Source organism: Rhea pennata, chromosome 2 (genome assembly GCF_028389875.1).
Source record: "Rhea pennata isolate bPtePen1 chromosome 2, bPtePen1.pri, whole genome shotgun sequence".
Lineage (NCBI taxonomy): Eukaryota > Metazoa > Chordata > Aves > Rheiformes > Rheidae > Rhea > Rhea pennata.
In genome coordinates, this window is record NC_084664.1 from 115,072,792 (window position 1) to 115,099,460 (window position 26,669).

General features: G+C 40.9%; 2 protein-coding genes across 5 annotated transcripts in view; one reads left to right on the top strand and one right to left on the bottom strand.

The window, feature by feature from the left end:
• The first annotated feature begins 1,273 nt into the window (after nt 1-1,273).
• CABYR (calcium binding tyrosine phosphorylation regulated) lies at nt 1,274-6,806 on the top strand. Its single transcript, XM_062568139.1, has 5 exons — nt 1,274-1,436; nt 1,524-1,577; nt 3,517-3,795; nt 5,549-6,187; nt 6,603-6,806. The coding sequence occupies exons 1-4, from the start codon at nt 1,289-1,291 to the stop codon at nt 6,181-6,183; spliced, it is 1,116 nt and encodes a 371-aa protein (XP_062424123.1). The 5' UTR covers nt 1,274-1,288; the 3' UTR covers nt 6,184-6,187; nt 6,603-6,806.
• Nucleotides 6,807-7,722: 916 nt separating this feature from the next.
• Nucleotides 7,723-26,669, bottom strand: part of OSBPL1A (oxysterol binding protein like 1A) — a 76,995-nt gene continuing 58,048 nt past the window's right edge. For all 4 annotated transcript variants that reach the window (XM_062570228.1, XM_062570227.1, XM_062570229.1 and 1 more), the window contains 11 exons: nt 22,541-22,616; nt 21,152-21,286; nt 20,667-20,764; nt 19,727-19,909; nt 19,074-19,181; nt 18,902-18,991; nt 18,535-18,661; nt 15,436-15,552; nt 14,519-14,642; nt 12,464-12,554; nt 7,723-8,928 (listed from right to left, as the gene is read on the bottom strand). In XM_062570228.1, coding sequence (XP_062426212.1) covers nt 8,826-8,928; nt 12,464-12,554; nt 14,519-14,642; nt 15,436-15,552; nt 18,535-18,661; nt 18,902-18,991; nt 19,074-19,181; nt 19,727-19,909; nt 20,667-20,764; nt 21,152-21,286; nt 22,541-22,616 — 1,252 coding nt within the window. In that variant the 3' untranslated portion in view covers nt 7,723-8,825. The remainder of the gene's footprint in view (nt 8,929-12,463; nt 12,555-14,518; nt 14,643-15,435; nt 15,553-18,534; nt 18,662-18,901; nt 18,992-19,073; nt 19,182-19,726; nt 19,910-20,666; nt 20,765-21,151; nt 21,287-22,540; nt 22,617-26,669) is intronic.

Genomic DNA, 26,669 nt, shown 5'->3' on the forward strand with positions numbered 1-26,669 from the left:
GTAGATGACCTGAATGTTTTAATAGTCACAAGACTTGCATCTTAGATCTTCAGCACTACAGGAATTCCTGTCAGGTTTGGTACAAAGACAGACCTGCAGGAATGCAACAGCAGGAAGGTAGTTAGCAGTTTTCCAGCTTTCATGAATAATACTCTCTCCTGTGGATGTGTTCTGTGCAACAGATCTTTTCCCACAGGAATCTGCTGTAATTGCATGCTCCCATGGCTTCACAATCTTCAGAAACCCAGGTCGCAGTAAACTAACCAGAAACCCATCAGCCTTGGAAACTGGCATTTTATAGTTACTTTTTTCTGCTCGTTTTACTGGAATGTTAAATAGTTTTGTATGCATCCACTGGTAATACATAACGGAAGGAGAAAGCCATCAACGAGGCTGTTAAGTTTTATCTCTAAGTTTCAAATTCTGCCCTTGCAATAGGCATGGAGACGCGTTAAGGAATATGATTCCTCTTGGGTTTAGCTGCAGTGGCTGCAGAGGTTACAGCCCCCAGCTCTTAGCTCTGACCTGCCGCCAAAAAATTTACCCAGAGCATCCACCCCTCGGGCGCTTTTTTTATTTTTATTTTATTTTTCCTGGTGCCAGGAAAAATGCCTGCTATTCTCATGTCCGCTGCGAATACGGAAAGCGGCGCCCGGGCCTGCAGCGGTGAAGTGTTTGTCTTTCCCCAGACCCTGCGCGCCGGTCGCTGGCAGAGGGCGGCCGCGGGAGACGCGCGTACGGCGCGCGCAACTTCGGCGCGCCCCCGGCCCCGCCCGCGCCCGCTCCCATTGGCCGCCGCGCCGCGCCCTCTGTGACGCGTGGGCACTGTGGCGTCACAAAGCGGCAGCGCCCCTTTCCCTCGGCTATAAGAGCCCCTCGGGGGCGGCTCCCCGGCGGGAGGCTGCGGCAAGGGCGAGGAGCGGAGGCTGAGAGCCAGCGAGTACCGGGGCGCTGTTTGGGTTAATTCTAAGTTCTTGCGGAGATTTGAATTTAAGTCACGGTTTCCTAGTCGGTTGAGGGTTCTTACCATGCCTTGTGCTGCTTAAAATTGCAGAAGGGAGGAATAAAAGATTTGGCTGCTAGTAAAGTTTAATGCTCGTTTAAGTTAAAGGAATGTATGGAAAGCCCTGGGAGAGGATTACTGTTGGCTTAATGGTCACAGTCTTGTACTTAAACACTTCACGCTGGGACAGGTTGGATGCTAAGCTTAGTTTTTTGGGTTTTTTTTTTTTTTTTTTTTTTTTTTTTTTACAGTTCAGAAACCATAATCTGACTTCAGTGGACGAAGATGCATTCTTCAAGGGCCAGGTTTGTGGTTCCCTATGGTCTCAAGACCCTGCTGGAGGGTGTGAGCAGAGCTGTCTTCCAGACCAACCCAAACAACATCACTGGCTTTGCAGCGCTATACTTCCAAGAGCTTGTTGCCTTCAGAGAAGGTTTGTGCCTCCCACTGTTCTATTTGAAGGGCTGAGCTATGCCCAAGTGCTGTCCAGCTCCAGGTTAACTTGTGCTTCTGCTTTCAGGGAATCCCAATCTGGATTTAACAGAGCTGGTTGGAGAATTTCAATTTATTAGTGGTAAGACAGTTTGTTTTCTTAAGATATTTTGAGATAAAATTCCAACTTGAATGGATGCAAATAGCATTTACTTACTATGGGCTGAACCCCAGCTCTATCTAGTCCTGTGGAAGAAGCACATGGGCTGTGTGCTATAAGAAGAGACGGGTGTCTTCAGAAAGCCCTTCCATTTAATGTGGGAAGAGACAGTCTCCTGGGCTGCTTACCTTCCCCTTGAATATAGAGAGCAAGCATATACACTTTGGGACATTCTAGTTTTAATGCCTCGAAGAAGGATTCATGCCACCCTCAGCAGACAGTGACTTTACATTCATACAATACCTATTTGCAAAGAGTAGATCTTATTTTATAAGAACACAGACCTAATTCTGCATGATGCTCCCTTTGGGATGTGCTGGGCACTTTCAGTGGCTCCCTGAGCTTGGCTGTAAAGGCTTGAATTTATGGTGGTATGCAGTAAATGCACAAGAAGATTGTGCAGGAGCAGTGCTGGGTGCAATGTCTGTCCTCACTCAAGAAGCACGCACAGCCCATTTCTGTCTGCCCCACTGAGTTGGATCTCTGTCATCTGGTGGTCATGACTGTCAGCAGCTTGAAACCTACCCCTTATTCAGAAAGGCCACTTGAACTGGCTTCCCAGTAAACTTGGAACTAGCCAGCATTTGAGAGAGACATGTTCTATAGACCAAGAGTTGCACGCTAAGGTAATTACTGCAATGAAGAGAAGCCCCAGCTACAGCCAGGTACTGCTGTAATCTTGTAGGGTTCCCATACGAGGATCTCCTCTAAAGGAGCCAATGATCACTGCTTTCAGCACTTGAAGTAGCTTTCTTCTTGTAAAAACATCTGGTAGATATTGCAGCAGGACTTAAAATATCACCAGAGGCTGAATTTTGGTGCGTCGGCAATTGTTGCGTTACTGTCACATGGCTGAAATTACTCTCTCTCCAAGTGCCTGTTAGTGGTTTGGCTTATGTGGTGGTACACTGACCCCTGCACCAAGCTCCAGTACAAGCCAGTCTGTCTCACCCTTTTCCCATATAGGTCGGTCACTTAGCCTTTCTCCTTCCCTGGTCACATAAGCCTCAAGGCACAGCAGGAATGAGCAGAGCGGAATGCCATGCTTGAGCATGGTTTCCTCTGGAGTGTCCCTCCATGTTTCTTGTGTGGTTTTGAGGCTGCCTATGAGCCAGCAGGTTGCTAGCTACAATTGCTGTAGCTGCAAGGGAGCATTTATCTGTTTGTTTATTTATTTTCCCCCTTTGGCACTGCCTGATTTTGATGCTGGATTGTAAGTTGGTCTGTGTTGGCTTGGGATGGAAATCAGAAAAATCCTTTGAGTTCCTGCTGTTACCATTCTGTGAAATTCCCTGATCTCATCTAGTCATGACTTCACAAAACAGCTCAGTGCTAAGCTGCAATCATTTATCATCAAAGATTTACCTGCTCTTCCATTTTATGCTACATCTTCCACTGTGCTGCTTTGTTACCTGTTGGCCAGCGCTTGATATTTATTTTATATATATTATATATATTATTATATATATATTATATATTTTATATATTTATTCTTGGGAGAAAACAGACATCTTCTTTATTTTTCCAAGGCTGAGGATTTTAGTAGTCATGTATGTATGATGGTACACTATTTTGCTTATTTATTTGATCATTTTGAATACTCTCTCTTCTCCATTCCTTGATAATTAATCACTTCATGATCAGAAATACAGTTCAGGCTTCCTAGTTTTTGACGTGCTATCACTGCTTTCTGAATTTTTTTAATCTCTCCCTAGGCAAGCAAATTGTAAATAATGCCATTTCTGCAACCTGGGAAAGCTTTATAAAAGTGCTGTAGCGTTGACACCAGAATTGCTCTTGAAATTTTATTTAAAATGAAACATTTGCTAAAATATTGCCATTGTCGCCTTTTACCTTACAGAAGACTGGAATGAGAGACTGCCACAGAAATTGGATGCACAAGACACTTCAGTTCCTGGGGAGCCCAAACAAAAGGAAAAGTGTACTGACACAGAGGAGGACCAACTCCTTGAAAGCCCTGATACTGAATATACCTCCAAAATGACTCAATACCCATCAACTCACAATGACGTTGTAGAAAACAAAACCCCCACCGGACCTGATGAAGCTTCGTCCCCCAAGGGACCAGAACTTGCATACGTCCCCGCTGACCCTGCCCAGCTTGCTACCCAGATGCTAGGTAACACTGATTCTGTTCATGCTGTGAAGGATGTGGCAACAAGTGTGCAGACTCTTCCTGAACTCTCTCTGAGCTCAGAGAACATATTTGCACCAGTAGAAGGTGCTGCTGAAGATGATCCTGCTATCCCAGCAGCTGAGGGGTCTTCAGAGTCTGTTAGGGCACAACTGGGAATGCAAAGGCAGCCTTCCGAGGCAGGAGAACTAGGTCCCTCAGACAGCCAGGCTGAAGTCTCAACAAATGATGTAAATCAAGTTTCCTCAGTCCCCTTGCAGGAAGAACCATCACCATCACCTCCTTCACCACCACCAGCACCTCCTCCTAAAGATCCATTGCAGGCCATGCCTCCCCACAACAAAACTGAGGTTATCTTAACCACTGAGGTTGTATCAGTGCGTCATGCTGATCAGCTGGTTATGGATGCAGAGGTTCCACCTTACATAGAGCAGTTTCCACAGAAAATACTCGTTCTCTCTCTAGACCAAGTAGCTTATCTGTTAAAGATTGAGCAGCTATTAAATGCAGGCCAGTTCTCATGTGCTAAAATCTTAGGTCCATCTGCCGATGACGTAGTGTGTGACCCTGAGAAAATGGAAACCACAGCACAAATGGCATCTGCTGAACAAGGTAATGCCATATCAGGTAAGAAAGTCTGGGTCTTTCTGACAACTTCCTGATAGAGCCCTATAGTTTTGTCAGTGTCAGTTTTTAAATGGAAAAGCACCTATGTCAGTGCAACAAAGGGTGGAGATGACTTGTAAGAAACATCTATACCCACACCATCTACCTGGCCCCACTGCACATGTGTTAGATCTCTCTGCAATCTGTTCCAAGGGATGTGGCTGGTTCTGAGCAGGACTCATGCACTCCCATGGGTTGTGCAGATAAGAGTGATTGGAAGGTGCTCCTTGAACCCAAAGGATCTTAATCAAAACAAGCCACATGCTCTGAAGCAGGTATCAGAGATCTAAGATGTAACATATGTGTCCTGGGACAAGGATAGGTGACTGATGGGAGCCCTGGTTTTTCATCTCCTCCCCTTGAAATATTTCATATTCCAGCACTAACATAGGGGGTTTTGCATTTAAAAAAATGGTGGTGGTTGCCTGCCTGTGCTGTCTTGTTAGGGTTGGTGGGTTTCTGCAGCTGGGTTGAGTGGCTAAGTCTTGGTCATCAGCTAGTGGCAGACCTTTTCTGCAAACTGGCAGAGATCTGTGCTGATCTCTTATGGTGAGATCTGCACTAAACAAGCACTTACTTACCCTGAATTTCTTCTCTTTGGTGACATGTGTCTGGCTTATCCCTTGCCCAGCTGGAAAAACCCTCCAGGTAGAGCCTCCCCCATGAGTCTCCTTAGTACTGCAGAATCTTTCTGAGCCCATAGAAGTGTGAGTCCCAGCAAAGCATTTTATAGGAGAGAGCTGCATTAGGCAAATTTGTGAAATGACATTGGCTTTTTTTTTTTTTTAAAATATTATTTTGGAGGAGTTTGGAAAAAAAAAATCAGTTTCAGAAATGCCAATCAAATGGGGCAGTTCCAGAAGACTTGGCCAGAAATGCCCCTGAGCATTAAGGAGTTTCACTTTTCTAGGCTCCAGGTGTTCTTCAGCCAATCTGTGTGTACAGCTCCAGCTCTCTTCTCTAACATGTTTGCTCTAACAAGTATAGGTGTGTTTTAGATATAAGGATTTGCAATATGACTGCAATGCACTGCTCCTGACACCAGCACTCTTACATTTTTTTATCTTTGTAGCCATGGCAGCAAGCGAAGCAGGACAGCCACCACCATATTCTAATGTGTGGACCCTCTATTGTCTAACTGACTTGAGCCAAGGTCAAAAATCACCACCATCCCTTCCTCCTGCTGGAACTGGCATTCCTTATCCCCAGGCAACCCTCTATCTCTCTGGGGGGAAGGATCAACAACAGTTCCTCCAACCAATACCACTACAAGGTCAACCACCACAACTATTCTCTCCGACATATGTGATGCCAGAAGAAAGCAAGAGGGGAAATGTTCCACCTTTCATTTTAGTGGGCTCTGCTGTTCAGAACACACAGGACTGGAAAGCTATTCCTGGCCAGGCTGTCCTTGCACAGCAAGACACTGGTGCTAGGAGATTTGCTACAATCCCAGTACCGGTTGCCAGGCCAGCTGATCAGCAAGTACCTATGCCAAATCCCAATCCTACTGCTGCACAGGAGACTGCTAGGCCACCAACCCCAGTTTTGCTCTCAGTTGCCATCCCCCTGGATGATGTAATGTCTGCAAAGAAAGGCTCACCAGCTGGTGATAAGCAAACGGCCATGCATGCCTTTGCAGGAAGTTATGGTATTGCAGGACAGATTACAGTTACATCTGGCCCAATCCACAGAGCAGGTTCATGAGAAGGTAAGTTTGGGTCTTGCATATGGAGATACTACTGTTGGATTGTATGCAGTTCTGTGCTACCTGAATCTTAGCTTGACCCTGCTTCTGTCAAACGAGATTTAAGGCCAGTGGCTAGAGTATTTGTTATACTTGAAGAGCCCACTCCTCCTCCTGCTGGTTACACCTTGCACTTATTAGTACTACTTTGCTCTAGCTTCAGTCGAAGTAACAAAAAGTTTCAATCTCTCTTTTGCTAATGTATCTTTAACCTCCTTGCACAACAGTTTTTAAAAGTTCAGGCTGCAAGAGCAGTATAACAAACACTTGTGTGGCAAAATACTCTCCATTAAGAGCTCACTTACTTAAGTAACATGTTCCAAAATGTAATTATTAATGTATACTATCATCTACTGAATGCATGCTGTTTCTTAAACAGGTTGAGAAGAGAGGCTGTTTGGACTTCATCAGGAGTGGAATTTACATCTTAATAAATCAAATAACTTAAAGCACGTGCTCAAAATTAAATGCCAGCAATCAGAACAGAATCTCATGCCTTCTGTGTCTTCCTAGCATACTGAAGGTTAACTTTCAGTTTCCTGGGAGTGCAGTATGACAAGACTATGCTACTATAGTGTGTACATAGCCCAACAAATGATTTTGAAATTCCATAGAAACTAATCTGGCCGTGAATGGCTGTGTAATCAGATGTAGCCTGTACTGCTGGGTTATTCTGTAGCCCAAGTTTCAGGAACAAGGAGGACAGCTGAGGCTGTGTTTCAAGGAACAGGTTAAAGTAATGCTCTTCATTTTGCTTTCGAGGTTTCCGAATTGTACTATGATCACTTACATATGCCAGGCCCTTGAGCTGTGAATAGGTCTGCAAAGAATCCCATGTTCTCATGAGAACATAAGTCCCTCAAAATGAAAATAAAAACCGCTCATGTTGTGCAGAAGCCTCTCTCTTGGGGGAGGGAACCTAGCGGAGAGATTAAATGCTTTCTTTTCCCTAGCACTGAATGTTCAATGCTGTGTGACCTGTTGAAGCATTGACCCAACCCGGCTAGACTGTTTTAGCAGTCTGAAGTTTACACAGGAAAAAGTAAGTGCACAAACATTACAGACCAAATATTAAACAAGACTTAAGGAGTGACAGCCAGAGGCTTGAGGGTAGGGGAGGAGGCAAATACCAGTGCATGTATTGGATTTCTGCCTTCCACCCTCTAAGAGCTGGGCCTTCCTATTGAGGAGACTGGTGAAGAAAATGCTTCCCTTATCTCTGCAACTAGGACTCAGGTAATTCTAGCACAGTACAGACAAAAAATACAAAGCAGCTCATTACCTTCTTAGTAGCTTCATGAATCCACCCTCAAGGCTCAAGCCACAGTGTCACTGAGCACTCAGAAAAAGCACCATTCCCAGCATCACCTCCCCTATAAACAGTTCCTGTTCAGGGGAAGGAGTCCTTGAGACAGGCTAGAGCCGTACAACTTCATTGCAGCTGCTTTTGGATCTGCTCAGAAAGGGCCAGCACCACCAAACAAACAGTTTACACTCAATGCGAGAAGTTTTGAAGCCTTTATTTAGTAGCAATTAAATTATTATTCAATTAACACTAACCTCCAGACAGCAGTTAAAATATTGTACAAAGAGCAGCTAGCCCTCTAGAAGCTCTGTACACAGTTCAATATAAACTTACACTCCAAGATTGAAAGCACCCCAATGAAAAGGGGTAAAGCAGCTGTGCACCGGAGGCCTCACTGAGGTGCCTTACTACCTTTGAAATGCACAAGACTTCCTCCCAAGGAGTCTGTACAGTGCATACACAGGTCCTATCCCCTCCCCACCCCCTGCCACTATGTCCCCCTGGGTCCTGGACTGATTCATTCTCGCCTTCTTGCAGCAGTGCGAGGCACCAGAACTACTAGTGCATTAAACAGATTCTTTAAAAATCTGTTACTAGTGTGCAGTTCAAATCAAACTTGTAGATATTTAAATGGCTCTTAATTCCTTAAAACCGTAAGGCTGGTAACAAAACAGGAGAGCAAAACTCAGAGCACACTGCACAAAACATTGAATAAATACCTCTGAGTAATGTTACCAGCTTAAACAACTGCATGAATGGTCCAGAGATGGGACCACTTCTGGAATCTCTCTGACCACAGCTCAGGATTCCAGGTAGTTAGTTACTTAGTAAAAGAAAAGTCACTTTATGAAAAATTACATCTTTACAGGAGTGACGCGCCTTTTTGCTTTAAGCACAGAATATTCCAATTACTGTGTGTGCTTTCAAACATTCCCATATCACAATAAATAAAACCAGTTTTACTTGTGCCAGTGTTATCTATGAAAGAAAGTATTCACAGAACAGCTGAAGGTGTTTTATTCCTCATACACCACAACCTAATATAGGTGTATTCAGCAAACAGGGCAGCACTAAACCATGGCGAGTTACTAATTTTGTCCACACAGGACCCACCATCAGCCAGAAATACTCTGCTCCCTAAGGGACTGCAGTTCATGTACCACCAGATTTACTGCGGAGATGCTTAATATTCTGTTTCTGATAACTTGTCATTTGTTCAGGAGATAAGTAAAACAAGGGAAAACATTAAAACAGATTAAGACTTATGTTCATCAGCCACAGGCTCCTTATTGCATTTTAATAAATATCAGGCAAGTTAAAGTAGTTTCTGTCCCAGTAGTTGCCAGAATAAAGCCAGTCCTGTGTACCAGTGTAGGGATTGGGGCCTTGATGGAACCATCTGTTAAGAAAAAAAAAACCAAAACCAAAAAACAGTATTTAGTGAATTGACTACCACACATTTTATAGGAGTTCAGAACTGCTTTGCTCTGTCTTCATTGGTTACTGGTCAAACTAACTCTCTTGGTTTTAAATTTGTAGCCCTCTTCAGTGGTTAGATTTTTGTCGTCCTCCATACCTCTTAAATGTCTCCTAGGAGAAGTTACTGACACCACTATATTGTCACTTGAAGCAAAGACCACCACATAGAAAGGATGGCTACAGTTCTACTTCAAAGCAGTTGTGAACAATCATCATGGCATGCATAAGCAATGTTTTTTTGTAAGACACGAGAACACCACAAACACCGCAGTTCTGAAAAGAGAAGAACATTATTTCCCCAGGATCTAGATTTCCCCTTGTGTTGTAAACCCTTGCTTTGCACAGCACTAACCCAGAACAAGGGTATCAGTTAGCTTAGCGTAGGTGCAATGTCACCCACAGGCCACAGGAAAGGTTCTGCCTCATTACAACCTAACTATGGTGTATTACATTGTCTCACCGTTGGGCTATTTAATGCCCAGAAGGCTGCTTCCACCTGCATTAAGTTACTTGCAAACTTCTGCTGAGCTGGTTGTTGGTAGAAATACTGAAGTTTATCACCGTCTTTCCTTCCTTCCCTCTCCTCCCTGGCCTGGACGCACTATGTGTACACATTCAGTATGCATGCAGTATATATAGCGCTTACTCTGTTTGGGCCTCGATACTTCTGCCTCGCAATGGGAGCATTTTGCACAGCACTGACCCTCCGCTGCTTTTTGACTTTCTGCTGGATTTTGCCAAGCTTTGCTCATGGGACAAGTCAGTTTGCTGTATGTTGCTTCTGTGGTTAACATGCTCCACAGCTTCCTTTCAGCTCTCCACTGGCCACAGCAGCCAGTTCTTGCTCTGTATGCCTCACTGCAGTCAGCCCGCTCATGTAAGTCATCCTTATGCAAGACTGCCTATTTTAACTCAACTCTTCCCCCTCCAGGATAAGGTTTCAGAACAGAACTACAGCATATTAGGACCAAATATGACCTGGTATCTTTAAAAAGCAAAATTGTAAAGACTACCAGTATTATAACTGCACTGAAGTGGGGTTGCTAATTAGCAAGTCTGGTTTGGTTCAAAAGATTTGAGATCTCAAGTAATGCTTTGTACTATCTTCACTATGATAAACTGAACGGTCAAAAACCTCAACAGTTCACCTGGCCGGATTAAATGAGTTGAAACCAGCAGAAGAGCATCCCTTGTGTTGTAGGTGGTACGCTACTACCACAACACTGCCACACAGGGTGCAAATTACAGTGTGTCACACAGTCGTAGGCAACTGCTCGGCGCATGTCTTCTAGTACGCCTCCTAGTTCACAGTAATAGTAGTTTACTCTAGAGCAAGAGCCAAGCCATCTTGCTGAGAGGTAAGGGTATGAGCACAGATGGCTCATCTCTCAGATAAAGCAGTTTTACCCCTCATAATGCATTAGTATGTCTTCAGCACACTAACACGAGGAGACTATTCCTCTTCTCCAACGAAGCTGCAACTTCTACAGGAAAGGTAATAGAAAAAAGAAGTGAGAGACATGGGGAGACCCAAAGCAATCGAATAAGCACCCAAGTAAGCAAGGGGCAGAAAGACGACTGGTGTTGATCACAAACGACAGATTGCTGCTGTGTTTCAGAACTGAACTAGGCTCTCACTCGAGAGTTAAGACCACTGGTCAGTCTCTACAGTAACTCATCAAATGCACAACACAAACCACTTCAGAAACACCAAGATCCCACTTCTAAAGTGCCTAAAATCCTAGACTTCAAAAATAAACAAAAATTACTAGGCACTTTTGAGAACTGCATCTTGTGAGGGAGGAACTCTACTAGAGAGAGTAAGGTGCATGCTTTTCTGTGGCCAGGAAATCTAACAGTTTACAGAGATTATGTCATACAACAGGTGAAGAACGCAGTTGAAGAGTTTCCCTTCAAAGTACGGATTTTTTTTCAAGCACATTTCTTTAAGTGGAAAGTAACCGTTCTTTAATTCTCTACTTCATCCTTCAGTCACACTGAAGCACTCCTATCACACTCAGCATTCCTGTCAAGGAGATCAGACACTTGGAAGTTTCTGCCACAGCTTTAGAAAGACACTGGAAAACACAGAGTTCTTAAAGGATACCTGTATGCGGTAGGCAGGTCTAGAGTTCACAAACAGACTACTTATGTAGTAACTGCACTATTAATAATAACCAAAGAACCTTATGAGTGGCGTTTGCACTATTTATAGCCCCTGTAGTCGTTGCTCCAAATCACCCTCTGGAAGTTCCCCCATTTCCCTCTAATACAGCACACAGGTGCTTTGAGCTGTACTTTTAAGTACTTCTGACACATGGAAGAACACAGTGTGACTATCCCTTGCTTTGAAAATGCTCGGTAAGAGCTCGGAACAAAGCACAGAAGCCTCAGAATTCAGAAAAGGAAAAGGGAGGGGCAAGGCTGTTCAGTACTTAACATTTTTACTCAAAATTATCAAAGTGTTATTTTGCACCAGTCTCAGGGCAAACAAACCCAAACACTTCAGGAGAGCAAGCACAGGAAAAGACACAAAGTCAGACACATCCAAACCTGGGGCTCTGGGCTGATGGGTGACTTCATTTGAAAGAAAGAAAAAAGTGATTTATAGTTACAAATAGACATTATAAACACATTTAATCCACAGTGTTTGGGTGTACTAATAACAAGTTAATACGGAAGAGAAAGTTTATGTGAACAGGCTACCAATTTATTGCTATGTGTTTGAACAACTGTGTCTGGCCAAACTAGATTCATTTTGTAACATTTTACAAAGATTCTATTTAGCCTGTTGTATGTAAGTACCCCCAACTTTCTTCCCTCATCTTTTCAACAAAATAAATAAAAGTCCTGGTAAAACTCTTGTAAGCTGATTTTTCCCTTAGCTTTTCTTATTTTTGTAGTTAGTTTCTCCTCTTATGGAAAGAGGGAAATTGCTTGGCTATCTTGGCAATAAAGCCATTTCACCAACTTTGAAAATAAGTGTGTGCAGTGGGAGTACAGTATTACTAGCATACACACATACCAACCTGGGAAGTCATGGGCAACAAGCTATCAATTTCCTCTCCATTTCCTATCCATTTCCTCTCCTCCTTTGGCCAGGCATACAAATTTAGGTCAATTATAAATTAATCATCAGCAACAAGAGTCCTTGCAAGCAGTTATCAGTGGCAATATCTTTTTCTTGATGGAACTGAGAGGTGCTCAGCAGAGACAACACAACTCGTGTTCGAACATGGGTGCAAACAGCAAGAGGGAAGGAACCGACAGACTGAGCCTGATATTTCTCTTCAGAAGCACTACACCTTGCGCTGACCACGTCTGCAAATACAAAAGCAGCACTACCAAACCTGCTGATGTTTTCAGCTTTTCATGCTGATAGGACAGTGCGTATTTGGGTGGACTGACAGTTAACCTGAATGTTTAAAATCTTTATCACAGGCAGACACACTAACCTCGTTTTCCAATCTTCCTCTGACTTGGAACGATTTTTGCGAGCAGTCCTCTGTTTTTCTTCTAGCCTCTTCTTTTCTTCACTAGCTAGGTCTTAAAGAGAGAAAAAACAAACAAACAAACAAGCAAACAAACAAACAAGAAAATAAGGCCTTAAGTGTAATATAGGACAGGGACATCTACTTCAACTGACCCAGAAAATAAACAAGGGAAGCAGTAAAAATTGTCCATTTAAAGAGCCTCCTACGTAACACAAAAGCTCTTCTATTTTAGTCTAAAAGCCAGTCCAGCTTCAGCACAATGATAGCCACGGAAATCTTGTTCTAAATTTGTTTAGCCACGGCCTGAGGACCCTGAAAACATGTTTTCTTCACAGCACATGTGAGGTAGGGGATGTGACACATCTAGGATTTATTTCAACACAAACTGGTTATGACATAATGCTGGATTCAATTCAAGAGTCAGGCCACCAACTTAAGTCTTGGGGTAAGATCTTACTAGTGACTAGTTTCTGATCTATAGGGATTTGGAATATTCATTTCCAAATCATAAAGAACTGCCTCTTTGCAACATCTCTGCAGGTTTTTTTTGTTGTTGTTGTTTTGTTTTTTATTAAGCTACTAAGATAGCATGGGACATTGTCCTTTCTGCCAAATAGAAGTGACTGTTCTGCATGTTATAGACAATCTCATTCTTCAGATGTTCTGTAAGAAAAAAAGTCAGACCAAGATATAAGTTAGATTAAGGGCAGCATCTTTTCAAACTTGAATCCTGAACAGCTTGGGAAGAAGTAGTTGGGAGAATCATTTTTGGCAGACTATCAGCTGTTCCCAGTTATCTACCAGCTACTGACATACCACATATGTACCAATGTATCTGCTAGACAGTCTTTATGCTGCTATTACAGTTAAGGAATATAGTCTGTTGCTAAAGACATAGATACTTCACTCTAAGTTTAGACATGCAAGTCACTGAGAATGCTATGAACCTAGTACGTCCATCCCACTTGCCAAAAAACAATCCTATATACAGAAGACGCTAGTTGGGGGAATTCATTGATCTGCTTTTTTTTTTAAGCCTCAGGGAAGTGGTTATCAGCTTCCAAAGGAAAAAAAAACCCGCCACCTTCACAAGCACAACGACATGATACTATGCCTGTGTCTTCATGTTTTATATCTAAATCTCAGACTATTTATCAGAAGCAGTCAGAATCATTGAAATAGGTAAAACAGAATCAGAGGTTTCACGACTTACAGAGATCGCTCAGCAAACCAGAGAAACTAAGAGCCCCCATGCTTTTAGTCTACAAACCAGGCCACCCTGCTTTATAAGCAAAATGCCAAAAAGAAACAGAGGAGCACAAAAATGGCCAGAGGCAGGGCACAACTGTCCACTCAAGTCAGCTGCTATATCAAAGCATTCCACCCCAAGCACGTATCAGAAGACTTTCACTCTGTGGAACCTACTGTAACAATGTCTACAGGGTTTCTAAATAGCATACAACTTCTGCTCATTTAAAGTCCCACAATGCTTTTCTAATTCACTATTCTAAGACAACAGAAACACTCAGCTACTACTGAAGTATAATTCTGCACTAAGCATCTTTTGTCACTGCAGTTCGGCTTAGTTTTGACTGTGATACTCAGAACTGGCACATCAAACTACTTTTGCTTTGGCTGGTGGAAACAGAAAAATGAGAAGTTCACAAATATTTTTGATGGTCAGAACCTGTCTCCTTAGACAAGCTTCCAATTACAGGGCTTGACTATGGAGCACAGCAAAGGGGCTAAAAGCAAGTAAAAAGCACATCAACCTGAAGTTTTTAAGATTCTTGGTTATATGGAGAACCTAAGTAGGTGCGTAACAGAACTTTCACTGGAAGCATACCATAACCTGTCAAGGCTGAGTTTAAGCTACTATCTTGTAATATGAAGGAACATATTTTCATGGGTTGCTACTTTAACATTCAGCCAACTTGAGAATGGATTTTTTTTTATTTCCATTTTTCCAGTCCCTCAACTTGGGAAAATAAAATGCCTTTGCAATAATTAAGTTACCTATTTCGCCATTTTCCATGGCTCTGATATCTGGTCGTAGTCGGCAGTCAGTTTTGGGAATGACACTCTCCATTTCTTTATCCAACTCATTCAAAGCCATAGCAAAGCTAGTAAAATTGTACATCTGAAAGAGACAAGGGTAAAGGGTGACTTTATAAAAAAGTCTTTAGCTGCTGGGTTTAATATACAATAAAGCAGTATTCTAAAAATAAATATCCAGGTGCTTTTATAATTATTATTTTTAATCACTCAGGATAGGAATACCAAAGATGCAAGCAAAACTGCAGCGTCAGGCACAGTGTAGGTGATCCTTGGTGTTTCTGTTTAATCAGGACAGCATCCAATTACTCAGTGCAATGTTTCTCTCTATCTTCTTTTTCCAGTCCTACTAGCACTTTCCTTGCCATCTCTACTGAGGCACTTCCCCCTTGATGAACCTGATGAAGGCACTGCTTCTTGTTTCAATTCTAGGTCTTTCTAGTTTGCACTCTGCTCACTGGCTCTCCAGCTCCATGGCCCTTTACAGACCAACTCAGGCTATGCACATTTTGCAAGCCCTGTAAGAGCACACATCTCCTAGGAAGCGTCTGTCGTCTAATAAGCCGTTCAGTAGGGATTTATCACACAGTAAGTGCTTCAGTAGGGGGAAGATGGGGAGGAGAAGAGGCAGGGAAATTCCCTGTACCACTACCTACATGGAACATTCAATTTTGTAGAGAAATTCAGCTAATTAGAAAGAGTCATGCCTTTCCTCCAACCCCACCTCACCTGGTTACAATAGCAGTGGAAGAGTTTGTTACAATAAATAGGTAAATCCAGACTTGTCCATGAAAACGAAAGCAAATGGATTTGCTTTGTGTTGAACAGGCAAACTGACAGAACAGCATACATTTTCAGGAAGCAAAGCAATAGCTGACCTGAGCTGAATTTGGAGGTCTTGGAGTTATCCTCCATAGCAAAATACTTCCAGGAATAACATAAACACTCTCAGAATCTGGCAATGGCATCTCATCAGGTTCCTCAGTATTACCCACCTAAAAGCAGCACACACAAAATGGAAGGAGTTATTTGGAGTCATAAACCATTTGAACCCATTCACTCCAACACTGAGACTTCAGTAAAGTTACTTCCATGACCAAAGTAAGTAATTCCAATAACACAGGAACTTTTCTAGGTGCTCATCAGAAAGATTAAAATAGAACACATAGTCTCCAATTCCCTCCCAAGGGAAGTCTGCCAGTTTCTTACATTAGTGCCTTTGTAGATAACATCTGGATGTTCAAGAGTTAAGAAATGACAATTTTGCCATCAGTAGGCACTCAAACATATGCATTCCTATGCCTCCTACTTAACTTCATTACTGCTTGATTTAAGCTGAAGAGGAGAAGTCATATACTTTATCCCTCCACATCAAGGAAAAAACAGCACATAAAGTAAGTGCTGTCATCACCTTGTACAAGATGGAAAGGACAATGCTACTGCTCTTTGGTCAGAGGAATCTTCATTTCCACTGACCATTACGTTACCAAAATGGTAAAGGTTAAATCTAGAGTTGCCACTTCTTCTGGAAAGGATATCCTATAAGGGCTGCCATACATTGCTTGAGGCAACCACAATACTGTTGAATGGCTTTCCCAGAAAGGGAGCAACTCCTTCAGCCCAGGTTACCAGCGCAGTTGAGAATAACTGGTGGCCACAGCATAGATGCGACTAAACCAATGGTTCTAAACCATTAAGCTTTTAAAAAACTCCTCTGGATCAGCTGAGGTCCAGAGCTGCTGGTATTTATTCAGCCATAGGAGAGTATGTTATAATACCGATCTGAGGCCAGCTAGACAATGAGTAAGACTTCTCCCAAGAAAATCTAGTATCATGATCACAGCTAAAAAAGCAGCACATTTCAGAGACCACTGGAGAGCAGAGCTGAATTTAAAGGCAACTAATGAACCCAATCACTTTAAATACTTTGGCTACGTGCCAGCAACTTTAATCTTGCTGCTAATAAGCTTTGATCTCTGATGGTTACATCAGATAATACAGGCTGATATTTTTGTACAAAGTAGTCCAGTACCCAGAACTGAACTTAATTGTATTCTGAGATGATTCATGTGTTATGGCTCCTAGAAAGTTACGAAGAATGAATAACTCCGTCTCTCTGCGGAGTACGTGGGTGTGATTGTTTTAGCAGCAAACCAGTTGCAAAGGAACCAGAACAACACACAGAGCAGGTTCAGTCTCTTAGCTACTAAGAAGCTAAACAAGGCTTTTAGACGACTACATCTGAGCTGCCCTGGTAATCTGGCGTTCTAATCTTTAAGGGATACTCCTCACTGTAAGAAATTAGGATTTGAGGTAAAACACAGATCAGAAAGATATTCTTATATCAGAACAAAGGAACTTCAATACCAGAGTGTCAAACTCAAGATGAAGTTTTATAAAAAGACACAATACACACTGTAGTTTTTTGTCTTGTTTGATACAATCTGAGATGTTGCAAAACTGCAAAGAATGAAAACCAGGATTTTAATGTGCTCCTGCCACATGCTGCATAGTTTATGCTCATCACTACTCAAAGTCTCTCCAATTCTAAGGAGAGTAGTAACACACTTTGCTAAAGCAAGACCTCTGGTGTCTGAGTCTGTAACTCTGCATAAGTGAGAGCAACTCCTGACGGCTATCTTACATTATGCTCTTCTGTATATTTGCACTGGAAATTCAGCACAAAATGCTTTATCTTAAATCAAAAAATGGCTCTAGTCCCACCAGAGCTGAATCACCTCTGCAGAGCCCCAGGCCTACTGCAACTCTATCATGATGTTGGTAAAATATCTACCTTTGCGTATATGAAGGTTTGTCTAGCATCCTGTAAGATGGTATTTCCAAAAATTTAATCCCTACAGAAGTCAATGAGATTTGGGGGAAAAGACAAACGGATCTACAAAAGGATTCACATCCAAGAAGGCCCCCTAAAGGGAGAGCTTTAAGCCTTCTATACAGAAATAGTTCTGTTAAATGAGTAGAAAAAGTGCTTTACTAGAATCAGGGCAACATGCAACTTGAGCTTTAGAAATAAGAGTGCTTTATTCTGAATTAAAAAGCAAGAGTAGCCTTGAGCTTTGTCAGAGAAAGCCAAGTGATAGCTCAAGTACAACAAAGACACAGGCTGTGTTTTTTCTTTGTTCCTTCTCCCTAGAGCTCACAGGGGCAGACCTCAAAGAGAAGCAGAAATCTCCAGTGCTTTAGCACTCTCATGATAGCAAGTGCTGGAGCAATCTCAGATACAGCAACAATCTGAATCTGCACAGGAACAACTGCTTTTAGAGGTTTGTTTTCCTTTTTTATGTTAAAAGCTACCAATACTTAAACAAAAAAATCTAGCTTCACTCAGCAAAGGAGGACAGTAACTATTTTAAGCTACTAGGAATGGTTGCTCTTCATCAGGCTACTGTTACCACCACTATTTGTCTTAAACAGAAAGCATACTGCTATCAGAAATGTAGTAGAATTAAGAATGTTATTTTTTCCATTAGGAAAAAAAATACAATTGTGGAAAGGTAGCATTTCAGCAGTTGTGACAATGGAATAAACAGAAATACAAAATTTCTTCTAAAACTTGGAAAATAGGATCTTTCATCAAGATATGAAACATTATAGGAGTCCAAATCCTTCTACTGGAATATAAATATTATCAAACATAATCAGAACCAGGGTCCAATTAATACACAGGTCATTTCCTCCAGGTGACTTGGGATGAAGAGGTAACAACTCTGCAGGAGATGGGTACGGAACCACCAGCCAGTGGATAGATTGTGCCAATTTCTGGTAACTTCGAATACAAACTCTAGAAAGAGTCAGCATTTTATCCCTTAATACTGGTACTCATTCAATCTATTTTTGAATCTTACTAGGTCAGAGAGAATAAGTGAAAAGTAAGTTGTAATGCACTTAAAGTGCTGTTAAAATATTTAGTTGTCCTATCACGCTTTTGAGATACCATCTCTTTACGTGAGTAATACCTGTTTACTGCTTTTCTTCTCTTCTGCATTTTTCTTGTCATTCTTTTTGTAAGCCTCAAATGTAGCTGGGTCAACACTGTATAAGCACTCAGTCCACTTCCCATACAGCGCACAGAGCTTCTTTTTGCTGTCAAAAAAGACTAAGTCTATGAAAGAGCTTAAGCAGATTTATTTCAGCATTTCAAACATATTATTTGAAAGAGTAACTTTTGAGAACAACTTGCAAACCTAACTTATTGGTTTTATGCAAGTTACAACCTTCCCATTTTCAGTTCATGCTTTTGAGGCACTGTTAACAGCATTCACTTCTACAGTTCGCACCAGAAAGTGAGCACAGTAGCTTGTTTCTATTAAGACTGAATCTTACCTTTTGTCCTGAATGTAGCCTTCAACTTTGTGCAACTCCTTCCCAAAGAGGCCACAGGGCTTGAAGCTTAAAACACATTTCTCACCGGTTCTAAAGGTAGAACAACAATTATTTCCAAATGCTTTTCTTTTTAAATTCCCGGCAAGTGAATACACTCATATTCTTAACTTACTTGTGGTTAGTTATTTCTACATTTCCATACTGCTCAATCCAAAGTTTGCCCACAATAATGTTATGCACACAGCAAGTAGGATTTGTCCATGTGTAGGCTTCATTGTGTCTAGAAGGAGAGAGAAAAAGAATAAAGTACACAGTCTTTGTACTGAATGGCACTGCTGCAATAAGCTGTCTTCTACAAAGGGCACCAAGTCTTGGAAGGGACATGGTAATACGCCGGGAAAACTCAAGGAGTTTACTAACCATGCCAGGTGAACAAGGGATACTGCTACTGATTTTATTAATTCTTTAAAACACCAGCCTCAGTGTTGTCAGTCTCTGCTGGCACTGAATCACACGAGGAAAGTCAACAGGACTCAAGTGTACTAGTCATGGTAAGACTGGATGTCCAGGCATCTGCAGAATATACAGCCACATGCACCAACTACTGCTACAATGTCAGTTTGTACAAATTAGTTAGCAGAAAATTTATTGTTATGCAGTGTATCAGGCTGAATGATTGTAGTTCTCGTTTTCTCATCTCCTCTTCCCTGCAAAGCGATTGGCTATCAAACATTAGGATGTGGCTGTTAGACACTCTTAAGTCATGAGAATGTAACGCGCCCTAATCATTACAGATGTGTCCACAATTATCACTTTTCAACTTACTCAAGAAGCTCCAAAGTCATTGTGCCTTTTGGTTCTGCTTCCACACTCTTGCCCCAGAATTTGAGTTTAGGATAAATTGATCCATGAAACACAAAATCATTATTTAAACCCTCAGCATAGAAAGCACTGATTGGAGGATGATGGCTAACTTGTTCTGAGAGAAGTCTAAATCCAAGATCATCTCTGCAAAATAAAATAAAATAAAAAAAACACTGTTTGGAAGATACAAAATAAAAAATACTGAAAGCATATATCTAGTATCAAGTGAAGCTGAAGATGTAGTTCTTCACCACTAGTGTAAAATACACAGTTGACTCATGCATAGTCACTGCACTCAGCGCAAGAGTTACTTAAAATGCCAGAGTAACACAAAGGACGATCAACTAATATATATAACATCTTCATTCTAAGAAACTGAGGACATGTGAAAAGGTAAAAAGAGCAACCAAATCTTATTAGCCAATATGTTTATTTTTGATAATGATTTTTTTAAGTCAAATGTTTGCATAATCACAGGCAAAAACCTCACTTGTTTAAGAGAATTTCCTCTAAAGGCAGCTGTAGACTAATACACTAAAATCAACTACTTGTACTCTGGACACCCACATAATGAGTATTACAACTCTACCACCTCCTTTATATGTAACATGCAGCCTTTCATTCAAGTTTTAGGAAAAAAAAATCATTTTTGAAAATAAAGTTTGCTTTTAAAATGCAATTTAAAGCCTGTTCCGGGTTGAAAAGCTAAGTGGCTTCCCTTCACTGAGGGGTGCATGGCTGAAACACCAGCAACACATTTCCTAGCAGCTGCAGGTGGTGCTTGCTAATGCTGGGTATTTTCAAGCCAAAGAGCAGTCTGTATGCCATCTAACAAGCCTAACAAAACACTGGTTATGTAGAATACCACCCTCTACTCTTCAGTACACCTTTTATTCATTACCTGATTAATTCATACGTCTCTCCAAGCAGTGGGTTGAATGGCTTCCCCGTACGTTCCCACTGTGAGGCTACAGCAGACACAGCAAATGCAGCGACACACTATTTAAACAAACACAAGTACACAGTTAACTCTACTGAATTTTAGTATTTGTCAGATATCAACAACAGCCATGGTATTACAGAATGTTTCTTCTCTAGTGGCTTAGCAAGCGTAGGTGGTTTCTTCTCTCCTTTTTTTTTTTTTTTTTTTTTTTTTTTTTAAGCCAAGGGAGAGGCATAAATAGATTTCATCAAAATGCTAAAAAAGCAAGCCTTAGAAAAAGCACAATACTTCCCTGGATAGGCAAAACCAGTTAACAAATTAACAACAGAATCAGACATGCAGCAAATTACAGGAGTTCCTCCTATAATGAGAGTTTATCTATGAAGAAGAAAATCTAAGAACATTCAGAAAGGACTAATATAAATTACCACATGCAAAAGTACCTGCATTCGCTCAGTCGTATTAGAAAGTGAGCTGGCTTTGTGGATGAGGTATGTATGCTCCATATATTCTGTAAGTCGCTGCAGAAAGCTCAGTGGCTCATTGAATATAACTGGCATTGTGATCTTGGACAACTCCTGATGCATAAATGAAATTTGTGTTAAAAACCAAATGATTAGATACACTGACCTACAGTAACCCAAATGTAATTGGCTTATTACAAAAATAAATCAGGTTCTTAGTGCTAATGCAATGTGCTTGACCTGGCCCTGCTAATGCTGCATGGAAACCCCCCTCTACATCCCTTATGAGCTTGATAAGCCTATCTATATTGACATTAAGGCCACTTCTTTTAAAACAAAAAGAAAACCAAACATCAAACAAATTTCCTACTGGTAAATGTATTAAGAAGGTGAGATGAAACACTGGAATGAAGTATTAAGGGCCCTTTTAAAAACTGAGATATTTATTACTCTTAAAATAGATATAGGCCACCTAATTACTTCAACATCTTCTTCAGAGACAAGCAGGCAGTGGAAGAAGGAAGCGAAAGGATGGAGGAAGGTGGCAGCACAGGAGTAAAAAGCAAGAATTTTAAACTCTGAAAGTATTAAAAAAAAAAAAAAAGGAATACAAGTTTAAGAGGAGTTCTGTTTTGTTGCTGTTTATTTTCTTCCCTACTTTTAAAAAGCATGCATTTTGAATGCTTAACATTGCAGTGGTTTAAACTGCCTGCATTAGCGCATTAAAAGCGTAGTATGACCATTGGCAATGTGCAGAGTAGCCAGGACCATAACAGCAGCACCTGACACTAACAGCTTTGACAGATATTTAAGTACAATCCTCCCCCTGTCCCCTCCCGGGACTGCTACCTCTGTGCAACCGTTTCTGCAGACCAGAATGATAACCAAACGCACATTCCCTTCTGTATGCTAGTGTTACGGGGGGACGGAGGTTTAATGGCAGTAAATACCTTCAGCCTATTGCAGGACCCAATGGAGAGAGGAATTTGTTTCAATTCACCCTTGGCTGTAAGCAGATTAAGTGCCAACCAACTAACCTCTCTGATCTGCCCACCGTCTGGCAGTAGTACTGCTAAAATACTGGGAGGAAGGGGGAAAGGCAGAAAAAGCTGAAAGTTCCTGTTCTCAGAGTCAAAATACAAGTTTTTGATACCACAAAGTGATTGAAGGTCTGAATTCAAGAGAAAATGCCTTTTCTCAACCAATACTGCTCTGACCAACTCTTAACCTTCCTGAGTTATAAAAGCATACAAAAGCTTAAGAAGGAGATTAACACACACACACACACACACTCACTCACACTTTCATCTGGGCCTCAAATGAAACAAAATATTTCAAGTCTATTATTGTAGCTTTCTGATTACCTACCATTCCAATACATTTTCTTAAGATACTCCAAATACTGAAGTCATTTCTAGAAAACATTGGAGATGGCAAGCTTGTTCTGTGAAAAGGAAGGGATAATAGAGGAGGGAAGGAAAGAGAAAAGTTTTCCATTACTAAGCATGGTTGAGAAAAACTCAAATACTCTTTTCCGAAAGTAACACTCTTCCTAATCATCCAAACTGTAAAGCCAGTTACCAAGCAAAAGCAGCACTGGGAAGCTTTCATTACAAATATCAATCTTATTTAAACTTAATTTTTAGTTATTTTTTAAAAATTATAATAAAAAAATAAAATTAAAATGCAAGGGTGAACATCACAGTACTACTTTGAAGCACTTAACTATTTTACCTGCAAAGAAAGCTGAATTTCTCCAAGAACAGTACCAGAACTACCTGTTCATTTTGCTTGAGAGCAAAGAGAATTTCTACATCAGATATAAGGACAGCGTTTGCATGATGGCATCATTAAAACATTTAATTGTGTTTTCCTGAGAACAATTGAGTGCTTTTGAGTATTCTTCATGAAAGATGCTGTAGGTGGGTTCACTGCATTTGAACAGGTTTGAGAGTTAAAGAGTTGGGGGTATTTGATAAGTCACCTGTATACTGACTCAAGGGCAATGACATTTGTTGTCTATAATTAAAATCAACTCTCAGGAAAAACAGAAAAATCAGCATTGCTAGGGAACAGAAAACATCACAGCCCATTGTATGGAGGGCTACGTATACCGAAGCAAGTTTTAAATACACTTTTAAGACCAACATTTAGGCTGTATCTGCGCTTCTCAGCATTACAGAAGTTACGCATATATTTTGTTGAGTTTTCTTACTCCTACTGACTAGATAAATTAATCCAATTTACCTATAGAAAAGCATTAAATGTGGCTTAGAGCTCTTTGCCCATAACAACACTAAAGTCACTGTTTGTACCATAAAGCCAATATCAATGAGGAAAATTGAAGTAAGAATTACCTATAGCTCACTCAAACTGCACAAACTTTTTATTGAGTTTCAAATTTTAGTTAATTCTGCCTGAAAAACTAACCAAGGAGGTCCTGTCCCCCCCCACAGCTAAAGCAATAATCAGAGAGCTACAGTCTGAAGAGTGGTGTTGTCTCCTCCATCCCACTTTTCTGATAAACAGACAGATGTTGCAAGGATGAGAATCTCTGCAGGCTAAGTAGTAAGTTTCAGTAGCTTTATTTTTGGCCCCTCACATATTTTTCTGTAATAGAAATATCTTTATCAGGGCTCATCCTTCAGTTTTCAGAATGAACAAACAAATAAATAAAAGCTCTCTAAAATGAGCCCCATCAAATCAGAAACCTAGTCATATATCTGTATTTCTCAATGTACCAAACTATGTTTGTCTTATTTGCTAGCAGCCAAATACTGACTCATCTTACTCAGCTCCCATGCTGGGGCTGGGTGGGAGGAGGAGTTATTTTAATCGATCAATGTGATATCACTTGTTCCCTACTCAAATTTGCAGTACTACAAAAATACAGAGTGAATCAGATCTGACTGCATAATATTAAGCATTCTGTGGATGCTCTGACACTAATGTCCAGGAGAGGACACTGTCCACCAAGTGTTCAGTCTCATCCTTTCTCTTCGTAGTGTTTACTTATTTTTCCTGTGTACTCTTTAACAAAGGTAGTTTGCAGAACAGGTATTTGTTTTCAAATGAGCCCTTTTGTATGGAAAAGGCTCTCACATATCTCTAGTTTTCCCATGCATACAGAGGGATCACTTTTCCTAAATATGAAAATTTACATTTTCATTAAAGTTAACCTGTCTCTCTATTCAATGCTTTTAATGACATGAAAGCTGGCATTCTGTGTAAGCCATTCATCTACAGGGCCTGCACATGACTGCATAAGCCAAACCTGAAATGCAAGTCAGTTCTTTCCTCTATATTACACACTCGTACTGAAGAAACAAAACAATTCAAAGCCAGCAAAAAGGATCCTGGGGACAAGTAAGGACACACAGAAAATGACAGACAGCCAAGACTTGAAGCCTACTAACCTTGACACAGTCCCTGTGATTATGGAAAGGTTTGTGAATGTAAAAATTTCCTTCCAGATGTCAATTTTAGAAGCAACTCAGGAAGATAATTTTAGCTTTAAGTGACAAGAACATCTGCTGGAATTTCTTTGCAGCAGAACTGATAAGTTTAAGACCATTCACTCAAAAGCAAATACACTATCTGTAATGCATATCTACAATAGGGTAACCACTGCAGTGATCTTGTGGGGAAGATGTAGGGATCATATACAGTGTAGAAGCAGCATGTTTAGCTTGCTCTTTTTGGGTACCTGACCAAATAACCTCCCACCCCCCCAAATCTCAAACAAGCACATTTGCATTTTGAAAGGCCCCTGAGAAAGGAAAGCTGACTACAAAGAAACCCAGCAATAAAAGAGGGAAGCAGCAGTGACAAAGTGGATGTTAAATGTTGGCAAGTATTACAGAACATTCTTGTGCTTTTTCAGTTTTTTTGGTAAGGTTTGGCTCAGACTCAAAGCCCTCCTCTCTTTCTCAAAAAAAAAAAAAAAAATACACAACCAACTACAAACAAACAAACAAAAAAATCCACACGAAAACTTCCACAATTTGAATGCTTCTAGACTAGTTATTTTATGGACCATTCTCTTATCTCTTGAATCCCCCCCATCCAATTTTCAATATTGTGGTGTCCATTCTCACATCAGCCTAAAACTACAGGAAATCAAGTTACCCACATTCTTTCAAGCATCCTATGATCAATCAGTAGGAGGCAAATGAGGTTAATAAACCAGTACTAGACAGAGGAGTACAACTGATAATTATTCCTTAGTATTTTCATGTCATAGCTATCGAGACTCACCTAGAAAGTTTAAAAGGTGACTAGTCTGATGAAAGCCAAGTTTTAACCACCACCAACAGCACCTTGCCAACGTATTTAATATTCTTCACTGGCACTAGCTTCACCTAGGTGCATACCTTACGTCCCACCACTTTTCTTTCCTTGGAACCAACAGATTGATTCCTACTGCTCCAACCAAAAATCAAAGCCCCTACACTCACCTATCTGTACCGAACCACTTAAAAAGGAGAGACAAATGACAGCTCGGACTTTCTGGAGAAAGGCAGGAAAAAGAGTCTTATTTACACTGGCTGGTAAACACTATCAGGAACTTACATGTGCAACTCATATGCAGTTGCAAATCCTCTATTCATCTGAGGAAGTATATGAAGCTATCAAGATCTTAAGCAACAGACAGTACTCTGATCTGCGTTAAGTGACTTGCTTCCATGTAGCTAACAAAAGGAAGTTAAATAAATAGACAAGAAATTATAACAAACCCCAGAGTACAAGGTTTCTACTCTGAAAAGGACAAAGGGGGTGTCACAGATGATGCATATTTGACTAAATGCCCCCTAATTACCCCAAAACAGGCCCAAATTAGAGCCACCAGCAGCTCCCGTTAGGTACCGCAGTTCTGTAGTCAGCTGCAGACCCGCAGTTGCAGTCACTGTAATCAGATGTAGCAAACAAATCCCACATCAGGACACGAATACCACTGCCACCAAGAGTCTCAGAGACAGAGCTAGAAACATTGTGCAACTCCCATCCCCTGAGAATGTTCTTGTAAAGGTAGAATTTAAATTGGCTGAGCTCTGGAGAAAAACAGTTTGCGTCAATATATTTGCACACAAATCCCAATGTGTAACCAAGGCACTCAGTAAAAGCTCAGCATTACAGCTTAACCTAAAAAGTGCTCTAGACATTCAGTCATCTGAAATACAACCATATGTTCCTATATATGTAAGACAGTTGTTTCCAACTTTCTTTAAATTACTAGCCAGTCACTTTATGGAATAGTTTTGCTGTGATTTCCTTCTTTATTATAAAATCACATGCAACTTAAAGAGAGACAACTTACTGAGAGTCACTTACTATTTTTCATTCCCCCTTACAAAAACAGTGGATCTTAAATGCTCCTCTGGTCATCTGCTTTTCACACTTCTAACAACATAGTTAGTGCATGGTTATGAAAACTAGACAGGTTACTTTTTATGAAAAAGAAAATCAAATGTGTTAAACTTTTCAGAAAATGTATGTC